General features: G+C 45.2%; 1 protein-coding gene across 3 annotated transcripts in view; it reads right to left on the bottom strand.

The window, feature by feature from the left end:
• Positions 1-4,628: 4,628 nt before the first annotated feature.
• GPATCH8 (G-patch domain containing 8) overlaps positions 4,629-14,888 on the bottom strand; it is a 93,077-nt gene continuing 82,817 nt past the window's right edge. For all 3 annotated transcript variants that reach the window (XM_052658410.1, XM_052658411.1, XM_052658412.1), the window contains 2 exons: positions 13,802-13,932; positions 4,629-10,739 (listed from right to left, as the gene is read on the bottom strand). In XM_052658410.1, the coding sequence (XP_052514370.1) occupies positions 6,839-10,739; positions 13,802-13,932 (4,032 nt within the window). In that variant the 3' untranslated portion in view covers positions 4,629-6,838. The remainder of the gene's footprint in view (positions 10,740-13,801; positions 13,933-14,888) is intronic.

The raw sequence follows: 14,888 nt of genomic DNA on the forward strand, positions 1-14,888 counted from the left end.
TCCCCTTTCAGTTCCACCACAGGAAGTCTTTTCTTATCAAGCTGAAACCTACTTGCTGAGTAGTAGGCAGAGTCCTGGGCCATATGGTTTCTAGGGTTGCTGGGAAGAGGGTAAGTCTACCCTGGGGGTGGATGCTTATGGCTGAAAGCCAATTCTTCCCTTTTCTTGAACGTATTTTATCATCAAGTCCGGCTGGTTCTGCTCTTCAACAATGTCTCTTGAATCTTCATTCCATTTCTTCTACCACCATGCTAGTCTAAACCACCACTGCTTCCTGCTTGGGATAGTGCAACACGCCTCCACTCTAGCCCAGTTCTACAGGTCCTCCTCCCCCCTCACAGTTCCCTGCACTGCCAAGGAACACTGTGACTTGGTCAGAAGTGGGGGAAGGAGCGAGGAAGCTCCTGGCCCCTGATAAGACCTGAGGCTGCTGTATCCTTAAAAGAATAAGGCACTTATCCACTTCCTCCTTCTAGGATCTTTGGCAGCTTCAGTCAGTCATATTGGCACAACAGCTTCCTCACTCATCCTCCATCTGGGGCCAAGTCTTAATGTGGCGCAGCAATGTAGCCAGTGCTGGGGGAGGGGTGGTGAATGGATCCTGGCTGAAGGGAGGAGATGGGGATAAAGTGGAGTCATCCCAGGGTGTTCTGGCTCACAGGCTCGGAGATTTGCACCAGCTGTTCAGTTGAAGGCAGGTCTAACTCCTTGGGTGACAGAGCTCTTGTCCAATCACTAAGACTTGATTCTAGTGGGGTCATTGCCTAGGAGATGCCACTCTCAGTTCCTCGGGCTGGCACTCGGGTTCACACACACAGGTGCGGCACTGATCACAGTGCTTTGTCATGGTCTGTTCACTGGATTTAGTTCACGGGTCCCTTGAGAATGAGGTTCCTTTCTGGTGCCCCAGGACCTAGCCAAGAGCCCATCATACCGTAGGCATTGCCGACAGACTGAATAATAGCAGGCACTGAGGACTGGAGGATGCAAATGCAGGCTCCCACAGTGGAAAGAAAAGGAGTAGTTTTGAGCAGAAAGGGCATTTTTTAACGGATGTTCAGAGGAAAAGGAGTGCCAAGCAAGTCTTACTGGCTCCCAAAAAAGCAGGTTGTCAGGAAGGAAATTTAAGAGATCTGCTGGGGTAAAGAACATAGTCACATTGCTTTTGCTCATGTTTTCTTTTTAAATATTTTATTTATTTGGCTACGTTGGGTCTTAGTTGCGTCATCTGGGATCTTTCCTTGTGGTGCACGGATTCTGTAGTTGCGGTGTGGGAACTGTTGCACCTCGGCGTGTGGGATCTTAAGTTTCCCAACCAGGGATCGAACCCAAGTTCTCTGCATTGCAAGGTGGATTCCACTGGACTACCAAGGCTGTTAAATTTTCTGATCAAACTTAACCATCATCTTATCCCGCCCAACTCCCCCGGGCCCTTCAGCACCACCTTTGTCCTCATAATTCACCTCCTTTGAGCACATAGCTCAAAATCCTATCCCTTTCTAGGTTAGAAGCACCTTGAACTTTAGTCTGGGCCTCCTTCACTGCTGAATTCCCAGTGCCAAGCTCACGGCAGGCATGTAATACTTAGTCCTGTACTTACCTTCCACCCTCCCCGTCCTCAACTGAGTGGAACTGTATTACTGGTGTACCCTGTGTAGCCCCAGATTAACTCACACTTCACCAAGGTTTTTAATAAATTCTCATTCTGTTCACGGAGAAGGCAATGGCACCCCACTCCAGTACTCTTGCCTGGAAAATCCCATGGACGGAGAAGCCTGGTAGGCTGCAGTCCCTGGGGTCGCTAAGAGTCGGGCACGACTGAGCGACTTCACTTTCACTTTTCACTTTCATGCATTGGAGAAGGAAATGGCAACCCACTCCAGTGTTCTTGCCTGGATAATCCCAGGGACGGGGGAGCCTGGTGGGCTGCCGTCTATGGGGTCGCAGAGTCGGACACGACTGAAGCGACTTAGCAGCAGCAGCAGCAGCAGCAGCAGCAGCATTCTGTTCAAGGCACTGAGTGGTAAGAGATACAAAGACAATTGTCAAGGATCCTTAAAAAACTTAGTCCAGAGAGTTAAGACATGACATGAACACATATAACTGCAGCAGAATAGTAAATGCCTTGAGAAAGGTAGGGGTGATGCCTAGCTGAAGTCATTTATATTATCCGCTTCTTCATAACAACCCTATGAATTAGCTACTATTATGTCCATTTTAGAAACGCTAAAACTGTGGCACGGAGTTTCAGGTAAATAGTCCAAGTGTACAGAGTGGCAAAAACTATGTGTCAAACACATTTGTGCTTTAACTCATGTTCTTAACCATTGTACTATATTGCCTTTTGTCAGAGAATGAAGGGGTTTTTCAACACAGGAAATAACAGAGAGCAGAACACAGAGGTCAGTTATAGAGGTAAGCAGTCAACACGGGAGAGGACTGGGGCATGAGGGTGGAATGAAGGCTAGGGTCTCATCACTGCAGGTCCTTGAATGTCTGAGAAATCTGAACTTTAATCCATAGGAGATGGAGAATCGTAGGTTTTTTAATTAACAAATTAGAGAATAAGATACATGATCAACTGTGCTCCAATCAGAATCATACTAGTTACCTATGGATAGAAGGGATTGGAAAAGGCAGGACTTACTGGGAAGATTAGATGGATGGTGCCTACCATCCTCTCAGTTAAAGGTGATGAGGCCTGAACCAGGGTACTGGTGGCAGGAGCAAAGGAGAGGGCAGAGATTACACAATCAGCAACTGCCATGTGGTAGGGAAGTGTCCAAAGTAATTCACAGCTATGGTGGCTGGCTGGTAGGATGGTAGTATCATTAATTCAAACAGGATCAGATTCAGGGACAGTTTTGGTATTCAATAAAGATTCTATTCCTTGTAGGAGTTCTGTTGGGGACACAGCTGGGTTGATAGTAGGCAGAGGAGGGCTGACACATTGCTCTCATTTTTCCATCCCATCAGCTTAAGTCTTTGAATCTCTCAATGAACGTTAAGGCTTCATAAAGTCAACAATTGCTGAACTACCATGGGTCTGGCAGTGAACTAGGCAATGTGGAGGATATAGAGAAAAATCTTCATCTCTGATGTTTCCTTGCTAAATCCTGATGCATAATCCTGTTATTAATTGTATTTTGCTTTATCTTTCTTGAACACATAATCAAAATGTTACTGAAACTGTTCAACTCCCTATATAAAACACTAGTCTAAGGGATTAAGAAAAAAAAAAAATTGAAGTTTAAGAATTGGTCCCTGTACTCTCAAGAGTTTACTATTTTACTGGGAAGCAGTGAGTACTAAATGAACCACAATTCTGAAAATCCAGTAGATTCTAGAGTCAGGAAGGCCAGCCAGGAAAAGGCTGCAATAATTCAGACACGTGATAAGGAGGTGATGGTACCCCTGGCAAACAAGAATGGAAAGGGTTGACAAGGCCTGAATTAGTCACCGAGAGTGTAGAGGAGGAAGAACTTCCATGTTGCAGCCCAGGTGGCTGAGGCAGGTAGCAGAACCCTTGCTGTAGTCAGGCAGCCGCTCAGACCTTCACACAGAGATCTCTACAGGTCAGTCTGCCTCTTTGCTGACACCTTGCTTGCTCAGAACACCATTTTTCTTTTTGGCTGTGCCACAAGACTTGGGGGATCTTAGTTCCCTGACTAGGGACTGAACCCAAGCCATGGTGGTGAAATGCAGAGTCCTAACCACCAGACCGCCAGAGAATTTCCACTTTTCATTTTCTAACATCCTTTACTTGGGGGTGGGGATTTTGCTATTTTAGAGAAATAGGCAGATATGAGCATCCAACCCAAAGTTCAAGTTGAATAGCTTCTCTTTTGTCAAGGGGAGAATACAACTGTGTAAGAGTAGGAAAATAGAAATAGACATTGTACCGTTCCTTGAAAGGCTGAAGGAGAGAGGAAAACTAATTCATCCCTACAGCACTATGGTAAGCATTTGATGCACAATTTCCCCTGCCTTTTGCATACAGAAGAGTAGATAGAGAATTGTATCTCAGTAACAATTACCACATCCTTCCTTTTACCAGGTAGCTCTCTAGCACTGTACTCATAGTAAAGGGTTGAGAATATCTCAGGACTGGTACTGGAGGACTCAGGACTCTGGCAGGTAAGGCCAGGCAGGTGACTCATCTCATTGCCCTGAAGTCCACTCAAAAGCCCCCAAACTGGGATTTCCCTGGTAGTCGTGATTAAGATTCCGTGCTTCCACTGTAGGGGGCACAGGTTCAATCCCTGGTCAGGAAACAAAGATCCTGCATGCCATCCAATGCAGCCAAAAAGAAAAAAAAAAAAAAAATCTGGGAGAGTTGGTGGAAAGGAGATATACATTCCAAGACATCTATCTACCTAAGACTGACAGAAACTTAACCATCACTTCTGCCCACAACATAACCTTTCACTTCTACTTGCACAGGGTGAGCTTTGAGAAGCAATCTAAACATCATAAACAGCTGGTTCATAAGAATCTATCCTTTGACCACTTCATACAAGATGTTATTTGTGACTCATAACTCCATCCCTTCCCCACTGAGTGGATGGGGCAACAATCACGACAGACTCTAAAGTTTCCACAAATCATTGGTTTATTAGAAAGTTCCTTTCCCTAATTTTACAGCGTATATATCTCTATCATATGTGATAAAGTTAAATACAATCTGTTATGCTTGTAAGTAAGGATAGATTATTTTGTTTTTCCTTTTAGTTTTAAAATCACTATTGTGGAAATTAAAGGAAACTGCCCCCAGGAAGGTAGAGAGGCAGCCAGGGTATGGCTCAATCTACAAGCTAATGGGAAGCAGCACAAAAATGTTAATACTGTATTATTTAAATATTTACATGGGCTGAAAGCAAAGAAAAATGAGTCCCTTCACTTCAAACAGATGATTTCATTTTCCAGTGCTATTTATCAAAAAAGTGATGCTTCTGAATCAGAGGAGGAGCACTGAACAGGTAGAAGGCTCAACAGAGTCTCCGCTTGCCCAGCACTTGCTTGACGTGAACTCAAGGCCTTTCTGTCTTGGAAATTGAAGAAAGGCAGAACACAGAGCCCTGGCCCATGTCCGCAGGGTTTTGTTTTTCCTGTCAGGTGACCACCCAACCAATTCTAGCCACAGGAGTAGGTAGGGAAAGGCCCAACAGGGAAGTTCTAACTACATCAAAGAAGATGAGATCTACAAGATGAACACCTTTGGGTCACTGTATTAATTAGGACTGAGAGCCAGGTGAAAGGTAAGAAGAGGAGGAAGAGGAATTCAGGTCGTACTTCCTCTGCTAAGTGTCATGGGAGAAAAGAAAAAAGGAATCTTTACTGCCTAAACTAAGCTGGGTAGAGGCATGGAAACTATGTAGCAAAAAAATCTGCAGAATCTAAAACTGTGCTCACCTCTCAGTAAGAGGAGGAAGACCTTCCCAACTCTACCACGCTCCAGTCTACTTCTACTTCACAGCTTCCAGCCAACCCAAAAGGCACATTAAAAATTTTTGTCAGAGGGGGCTAAGTACTAGGAAGGCAAATGGACTGCCTGGGACAGGCACCCTGGAAACCCAGGAATCCCCCAGGACAATCACTTTGAATCTCACTGCTTCCAGAGAATAAAGCTCTTGAATCTCTCTCTCCTCCTCTGTGGGGCCCACCAGTTTCTCTGTATGAAACTGCAAACCACATAAGTGAGACTGTCAAAACTATTCCTCAACACCCCTAGCTGACTGCAGCCCGTTAGTTCAAAACTCCCAGTACTGGCGGCACCACTTACTGCAAATTATGTCTCAGCAAAAAAAAATGTTAAGCAATGTTCCTCTTTTTAACATTTTTATGGTTCATAACTTCAAAAAATACATGAACTTGATAAAATATACATGCTTAGTCATTTTTGCATCTAGCAGAAAACAAATACTTTATTTTTTTGTTCTGTTTTCATTTGATAACCTTTAAAGTTTTTTAATTCAACTAGGGCAAACATATTTACACAAAGCCACCAGAACAAGGATCACTTAAAGAGCTGGATGTAAAAAATATTATTGCAGTATACTACAAATATGGAACCTTTTTTATATGAGCTACAAAAAGCAGCATTTACGTTTATAGAGTTCAGTGCAATTTTTTACATTAAAAAAATCCTATAAATTAAGAAGGAAACATCAACATGACAGAAGAAAATACACCCTTCGGACACATGAGCTCCTCTCTGTTCCGCAGCTTCTATTCATGATACGATCTTCTTTTCTGGGATATGCAGATGTCTCTTCTGGGATGAGGGACACAAGGACAACAGTGCCCAATGTGTGGTTCTGTTTGTGTGGGAAGTGGATCAGATGACAGCCTGAGTGGCATCTGGTTCCAGGTCAGACTCCCTTTCCACCTCACTCGGGATAAATAAGGTCACCAAGGTCAAAGACACTGAGAAGGCAGGACCAGATGGACAACCCGCCAGCCAGAGAGGAGGAAAATGTTTTAAAATTTATACACAGAAGTGCAGAGGATAAAAAGTAGAGGGAGGAGGAGAGTATCTAAACTCGACAGTTTGGGGATGTTGCTGAAGAGGGGTGGGTAGCACTTACTGGTGTTCCCTAGCCTAGAAACAGGAGAGGGAGGGACAAACAGAAAAGGAAAAAGGGGAAAAAAAAATCCCTGATAGTAAACCCAAAGCAAACCTCAAATCTAAAACCACCCCTGCAAGCCAAAACTCAATTCTTTGGCTGTCAGACACTGCCCATTCCAGCTTCTACTTGCTGGTATTAATGGCTCGACACCCCAAAGGAAGATGCATAGGTCACCTTCCCTGGCCCTATCTGGGCTCCTATCCCCTAACTCATGTGCCATGGCTGGGGGGGTGCTGCAGGTCCTGACCTGAGAAGATGGGGTGAAGTAGTGGGTGAAGGTGGAGGGCAGTGGCAGCTGCTGCAGCAGGCCGGGGAGCCAGCAGGGTAGGGTAGAGGGCAGCGTGTGGAACAGGGTGGAAGGTGAAGGGCCCGGGATGGATGGCCGAGGCGGGAATGATGTGGATGGGGTGGCTAGCCAGAAAAGTGGCAGGATGACCAGGGATGATGGAGTGAGTGAGGTGGGACAAGGAGATGGGGGTCAGGTGGGGCTGCGGGATATGATGCACTTGGGCTAGTGGCTGGGGGTGAGGGTGGGGGTGAATGCCAATGGCGGCGGCAGCTGCTGCGGCATGATGCTGTAGGATGGCGTGCTGCACAGTTGTGATGGAGGTGGCAGAGGCCGTGGCCGGCTGCTGAATGTGGATAGGCTGCAAGGCTGGAGTGGCTGGGGCCAGGGCGGCCGAAGCGGGGAAGGCCTTCACCTGCTTGGCCAGAAGCTGCTGCTGGATGTGCTGCTGTGCGGCCTGCTGGAGCTTGCTGTACTTTTCCATCTCCTCGGGAGTGAAGGTGATGGGCTGGCTCTCCAGGGGGGCAAGGGATGCATCCTCGGCTCCATCAGCTGACTCAATACTGGGTTCCCCACTGGGCGGTGCATAACTGGGGAAGGGCTCGAGGTCTGATGCTATAGGCAGCAAGCTGGACTCCACAGGGCCTGGCTGACTGCCGCTATCCAGGGACTCAAGGGTGTCCCCGTCGCTGGGGTCAGGGAGGTAGTTATGGGAGATGGATGGGTCCCCAGGATAGCAGTCAGAATGCACTGGGGTGCCTAGCGGAGCCACAGGGTGATCAGCAGTAGCTTCTTCAGACTTTGGCTCTTCTGGGGGTGGGTCTGATAAGGGGCCAGCTGTTTCCTCTGAGGGGAACTGATGTCCAAATGGGGCATCACTATTCCCTGGAGGCCCTTCCTCTGTCTCTGACTGTTCTTGCTCTTCGCCCCTTTCTAAGCCAGACTCTTCACATTTCTTGGCGTTGGGCTTTCGGGTAGCTGGGAGCTTCCCTATCAGAGGAAGGACAGGCTTGCTGCCAAGAGAAGGGGGGAGCTTGGGTCCAAAATAACCTTGTGGGGGGTCCTTGAGCTTGAGACCGGCTTTATTAGGGGTGGCCAGCACCTCCTCACTCACGCTGGGTTTCCTCTCCACTTTCCTTGACTGAATCTTTTCCAATAGCAGCTTGGCGGTGACAGAGTTCTTGTCTTCAGGGCTGCAGTCACCTTCTGACCCTCTTCCTGGGCCAACGCTGCTGTTCTGGGAGGGTGGGCCTATTCCCTTACCATCATCTCCTCTGCTGTCTTCTTTCTTCTTCTCCCCAGGACCTTCTCCCCGACCTGATCGGAAGTAGTGGGGAGACTGGGAGCGGTAAATTTTAGAGCGAATGAAGTCTCGACGACCAGAACGCCTCTCTTCAGGGCTCTCGTGCCCCCACGATCCCTTCCTGGAGCCTGATCTCTGTGAAGGGCTCCGGGTGCTGCGGCTGCGGTCCCGGCTATAGCTCCGACTTCGCTGCCAGCTGTGGGCTGTGGTGCTGCGGCTTCTCCTTTTGCTCCGGCTGCGACTACAGCTGCTGCTGCGGCTACGGCCCCTGGATCTTGAGCGCTCTCTGGTATGACTCCGAGATCGGCTTCGGGACTGGCTGCCACTGAGGCTATAGTCATCATCAGAAGATGAATATTTGTGCCGCTTGGACCGGTGCTTGGAGCTGGCGTAGTCTGAGTCATCAGAGTCGTGGGAGCGCTTAGAGTGCCTTCGTGACCGGTCACTATAGTCACTATAGCTGTCATCAGAGTAGCTGTGTTGTCTACTATAGCAGCTCTGGTCTGAAGAAGCATCTGAGCTACTGGAGTAAGAGCGCCGGGAGGAATGACGAGAGGAATGGTGCCGGCCAGACCGTGAGCGGCTTCGGGAATGCTCACTGCCCGACTCTTCCTCTTCCTCCTCCTCCTCCTCCTCACTGTACTGGGATGGAGACTTCTGGTGCAGCCGGCGTGATGACGCATCATCACTGTCCTCATCTCCACTACTGGGTCGACTTCGATGGCTGGATCGGCTGCTCCGTTTGGTGCCAGCTCTTCGCTGGCAGGATGACGCAGGAGGTTCACCCCTGTGTTTCCTCCCACCATGATCTTGGGCGCTCCCACTGCCTCCGCCTTCATCCTTCTTGCCACTGCTCCCTTCTTCAGCTGGAAGGGATCTCCGCTGTGAATCATCCTGGGCTCGCCGCCGTCTTCTCGGTGGTGCAGGGCTACCACTACCAGGAGGTTCTGGTTTGGGCCCCCGTTCAGAATCTGCTGGGGCTGATGATTTATTCTTTTTTCGTTTTCGCTTCTTGCGCTTCTTAGACTTCTCCCCAGATTCTGCCTTAGAGCTTTTCTCTTCTGGGTCAGCCCTGTGTTTCCGTTTATGTTTGCTGGATTTTTTGTGCTTCTTTTTCTTTTTGTGTCGGTGGGACTTCCCAGATCGTTCTTTCTTGCTAGGAAGGCTTCTCCCTGTGTCTTCTGTCTCTGATCCATGGCTACCCCCAGGCTCCTGCTTATTTAGGCCGCTACAGGCAGCCCCTGAAGCAGGTGCATCAATTCTGCCTCCTGAAGAATGTTGAACACTCTCTTCCTCCTCCTGGCTTTTATGTAGCTCACTAGGATCAAGGCCTTGGAGATGGTCCTTTGAGGAGCCTCCTATGTCCTTTGGCTTTTCTGTCCCTTTTGCTCTGGCATCTTTGTTCCTTGAAAGCTTGAAGTCAAAATACAAAGGGTTACAACTGTACGAAATGGAGGGTTCTGCCTTCGTGAAAATTAACAGTTCTGATGGCCACTGGAGGGCAGTGCTTTCATCTTTGCTTAAAACGGGAAAGAAAGGACCGGTTGGATGTTTGGGTCCCTCCCGGCTTTCTCTCCCTGCTGGAGTAGCCTGAGAAGTTTCTTTAGGAGGGTCAGACTCACACATTTGGATCTCTGAATCCTTCTGACTCTGACTCTCTAAACTATGCTCACTTACATCCCCTCCTGAGGGCTTCTTTGTCTCAGCTTTGCTTCCAGGCTCTGAGGGCTCAGCCGCACTGGTTTCCATCCGCTGTTCGGAGACTTCACTAACTGTCTTTTCTGGTCCTTGGCTTGCTGTCACCTTGATGCAGCCTTTAGGCTTGGGAGAACTACTTTTTTTGCTGTCTAGGGCATTCTTTGGGTGTGTACTATTATCACCTTCCATTTGTTCACTGGCTCTCATAAAGAGCAGAAAAGGAAAATTAGGTTTTACTTTGCAGTGTGCTGGGGGGATGTAGTGGTAATACTCTGGCTCTGTAGCCCCAGCTCCTTCTTCTCGCTTCATTCTTTTTAACTTAGATAATGTTGAGGCAAGGGACCCTCCATCCTGAGGGTCTTCATCCTCTTTTTTACCATCAAGATTACTGCTACCATCAGAATCTCCCACCTTCTGAAGTCCTTGGTCTGTACCCTTTTCGTCAGCTTTTGTTCCATCATCAGAGGTCCCTTCCTCTGCGTGGTCCTTGAAAACTGATGCTATTGATTCGAGTTTGACAGGAGCCTTCTTGGCAAAGGAAAACGACACTCCCAATTTTTGCAGTGGGGTCCCCAGGTTATTCTTAATGCCAAAGCTGATGCCTTGAGAAGCTGGCCCAGGAGCCTGTACCAGTCCAGCGGTATTAGTGATTTGTACTGCAGTGAATGGGCCTCCTTTATCTGTGGAGAATTCAGAGCCCAGGCCACAAGTGGCAGTGGTACTTGTGCCACTGTTTGTTGCTGATTCTTCTTTCTCATCATCTCCACCTTCTTCATCTATAGCCACTGTGGTTGGTCTGAACATGGGACCACTTCCAGGTGCACTACACAATGGTTTAGAAAAATGAGAAACAAACAAAAAAACAGGTTTAGGGGTACATTTCACACTACGTTATTTTTTTGGCCGTGCCATGAAGCATGCAGGATCTTAGTTCCCTGAGGAGGGATCAAACCCATGCTCCCTGCAGTGGAGGCACAGAGTCTTAACCGTTGGACCACCAGGGAAGTCCCTCATACTTCTAAAACATGTTATGTCTCGTGTTTGACCATTCATCACAGGCAGATCTTAAAGACACTGAATACTGAATGGTGGTCCTTCCTCAGCCCTATGCTAACGAAAGGAACTTGCTCAGTAAGGTAAGGCAAAATCTCGTACTGCTAATCTACCAAGCTACATTCATAGGGATAGCCAGTTACTGCTGTTTCTTCCTAAGCTGTCTAAATACTGAGGTTTACCTCATAATTTGGATACACTATCATTACCATCTGGCATAGCCCACCTGTCTTGTATCTGCTCTCAATTTTTACTGTACCATCCTACCCATCAGTATGCTACCAAACATATGGGTGAAAATTTATTCCCAAAGGTTGCACAGTTCACCCTTGAATGATATGGGTTTGCAGGTTTGAAATACAAGGGCCCACTTATACAGGTATTTTTTTAGTATATACATGTCACACAATTTGCAGCTGACTGAATCAGCTGCAATCAAACATCAACTTGGATGTGGAACTGCAAATATAGAAGACTGACTATAAAGTTATACACAATATCTGATTGTTTAGGTGTATAAGTTTGTGTGGGGACTGGGGTCATCAGCACCCCTCACCACCACATTGTTCAAGGATCAATTGTACTTTGTACAGCTAAAAAACAAAACAAAACAAAAACACAACCCTCAATTTCTTCTCTGCTTTCAAATTTAAATTTTTTAAAATGTGCCTATTCCCTGAGTTGAACACAGTCAGAAACTTCCACCGTGCTACGCTCTGATGGTCTGTGGTTAGGTTAGCATGTCTGTTACAGAAATGAAGAGTCTGTGTCTATCATGGAACCATGTCCAAGCATTTGCTTTGGTTTTATGACACCTTCTGGGCACTCCATACAACAATCATGATTCTACCAAGTACTTTCTCAGCTTTGAAAACAGAAACACTAAGGAGCCTCAGAGCCAGTGTTTTAAACTCCTGTCACGTCTGAAATTTTTACAGTATGGGTTATACAGGTATCTCTTAAGCCAAACTCAAGACCTGAAGACAATTATTTGGATGAAATCCTCTTAATCTAAACCCTAACTACTAGTTGTCCTAAACTCAGGGACCAAATATATTCAGATAATATGGTAACCCCTTTGCTATCTGAACTCTTGTTATTGGAAGATGGAACCCACCAGATTGGGGTAGCAATCTGTGTCACTGTGTCACAAAATCCACCCCATGGCAAAGAAACCTTCAAACTGAAATAAAAAAGAATTTATTGTGACCTTTTGCTTAGTCTTTGTCATGCAACTCCAATATACCATGGGGTCATGCATTACTCCTAGGATGATGAAATATACCTGATGGTGGATCAAAACCTTCTTCTATCTTCCCAAGAATTTACTTGGTCATCTTTTAACTGTTTATTTCTAAAACAGTAGTAATGCTGCACAGTGTGACTGAATAAATAAATAAAAAAGAACTAAAACTCACCAATGAAGAAAAACATGTATGAAAATATGTCTGGAACTAAAAAGTGGTCTGGTGTATTTTTTTTAAGGAAATATCTTTACAAGTCCAAGAGGAATGTATTTATTATATAAAGAACTGCTAAAGAAGGAATCAGAATCAGTTTATAGGCACTGTAACTAAGTATTAGAGGTCATGGGTTAATTCTGTTTCAAAACTTACACTGTATGTGTTCTCCTCCTTCCTCCCTTTTCCAAAACACAAGAGAAGTTAATAAGTAAACAAGTACCCCAAAATCTAGAAAGGTCACGATCTCTGGCCTCAACTTCACTGTAAACTTTTAAAAGTCACATAGTTTTTCTTTCCACTAACCAGCTCCTCTTGTTCCTGGCCAGCCATTAAAAACAAACAGAGGGACCTAAATCCTTCAGATTGAGGCACATACCTCATGAATTCTCAGATGCTTAAAGACTAGGTCCACCAAAGACTAGCTGCTTGGGAATGCAGCCCTAGGTGGGGCTAAGGGGGGCTAATTCCAGTCCCATACTTATCATCAAGAACCATGAAGGAACATTAAAAACAATACTCAAGAAGGCAGGAATCTGTAGAGAAATAAATAGAATTTTCTAGGCTTTATTGCTTAGTACTAACTCTACAGTACTTGGAAAGACAGTTAAAACACTTAAATCTGCTCCAGTAGAATACTGTAAGGTATGTGATTTTCTACATAAGAATAATACGGGAGGGGAATTCCCTGGTGTGGTTAGGACTTGGCGCTTTCACTGCCGTGGCAGGGGTTCATTCCCTGGTTGGGAACTGAGATCCCTCAAGCAGAGAGGCAAGGAAAGATGGAGAATGGAAATAATTTACTGATTTGCATAATTTACTGATTTACTGAGGATCTTCTATGTGCTAGGAATTCTTTTGTAAGCACTTTGATATAACAACTTAATGACTTCTCACAAGAACTGTAAGAATTAAGTTATTATTATCATTTCCATCTTACAGATAAAGAAACTGAGGCATAGAACGTAGATAATTAAGGTCACACAGATCACAGGTTATGGCCTCAGGAGCATATATTCTTTTTTTTTTTTTAATTTGGCTGTGTTGGGTCTTAGTTGCAACATGCAAGCTCAACTGCTCTGATCCATGTGGGATCTTAGTTCCCCTATCAGGGATCGAACCCACATCCCCTGCATTGCAAGGCAGATTCTTAACCACTGGACCATCAGGGAAGTTCCAGGAGTGCATATTCTTAATCAGTATGTTATACTCCAAGTATAGAAATTCTTTTAGCTTGAAAGAAGGATCTATTTAAAATTTAACGATTATATGTCAATGATAACCTTAATTTTTTTTAAAAAAGGATTATTAAATTCTTAAACCTTAAAAATTATTAATTATTTGTAAGCCCTCATAAAGACAATGTCCTCACCATTCAGCTTGTTTTCTTTGCTCTGCCAACTCGTGGAGCCGCCGTAGGGCTTTCTCTTGTTTCTTCTCATCCTTGCGGGACCTTGAGGAGACATTCCGAGCAAACTCTCTCTGCTTGAGATCTTTCAATCTCTGAGGTTAACAAAAGAAAGGAACAGGGAGTGGGTAATTTAGAATAACCTGGGGATCCTGAAAGCAAGGCCTTCAGAATTTTTATCCATAATCAATGGTTTTAGCATAGTGTAGAATATACAGTGTTGTACTCTCTTATGGTAATTGAAAACACAATGGCTGATTACTCTGGGTAGAGCACCTGGAGTATCTGCATTCCTAATTAGGACAGCATACCATTTGCTTTATTGGCCAAAATTAAGTAATTTCAGAAGCAACAAACAAATTTTAGAACACTAGGAGAAAAGAAAATGGACTATTTAATCACCTGCTCTTTCAGGATGCAAAACTAGACAAATAGAATATGAGTTAAATTGTAATAACACAAGCCAAAGAGAACAGAAAGGGGTTAAGCCAGTACAGAAAATTACCCAGGTGTAAGATCTTAAAAAGCAATGTACAGCTTACATGGGAAGGTTATCTGAATCAGACTAACAAATAGAAAGCCTACTTTGCTTTCACCATAAAAAGGTGCTATTCTTTTCATCATGAACAGTTTTCCTGTGAATTAATCAAACCGTCTTCCAATGCTTGCATGTTCAGAGCTCACCAGTCTGACCACTTTCATCTGGTCAGTCTGCTGAAATTAGAAAGTAATAGGTGTGGCTTTTCATTCCTTCATGGCCCCAAGAGGAACAACCAGGGAATGAGATGGGAGAATAGATAAGCCAAAGAATTTATTACTTAAAATCCTGATGAAAGAATGGGTCTTTTATTCTCAGAAGATACTATACATAATTATCCTTAAAACAAAAACAACAACCAAAAAATAACAGTGTTATGACACACTGATGACAAGAACCCAGACATATCTATCTGCAATGAAGACAGAACTAAAATTAGTTTCAACACACTAGATAATATAAAAGCAAACAAACCAAACCAAAACACATACATTATCCTATGCTTTTTACAAC

The sequence above is a fragment of the Budorcas taxicolor genome, chromosome 19 (assembly GCF_023091745.1).
Source record: "Budorcas taxicolor isolate Tak-1 chromosome 19, Takin1.1, whole genome shotgun sequence".
NCBI lineage: Eukaryota > Metazoa > Chordata > Mammalia > Artiodactyla > Bovidae > Budorcas > Budorcas taxicolor.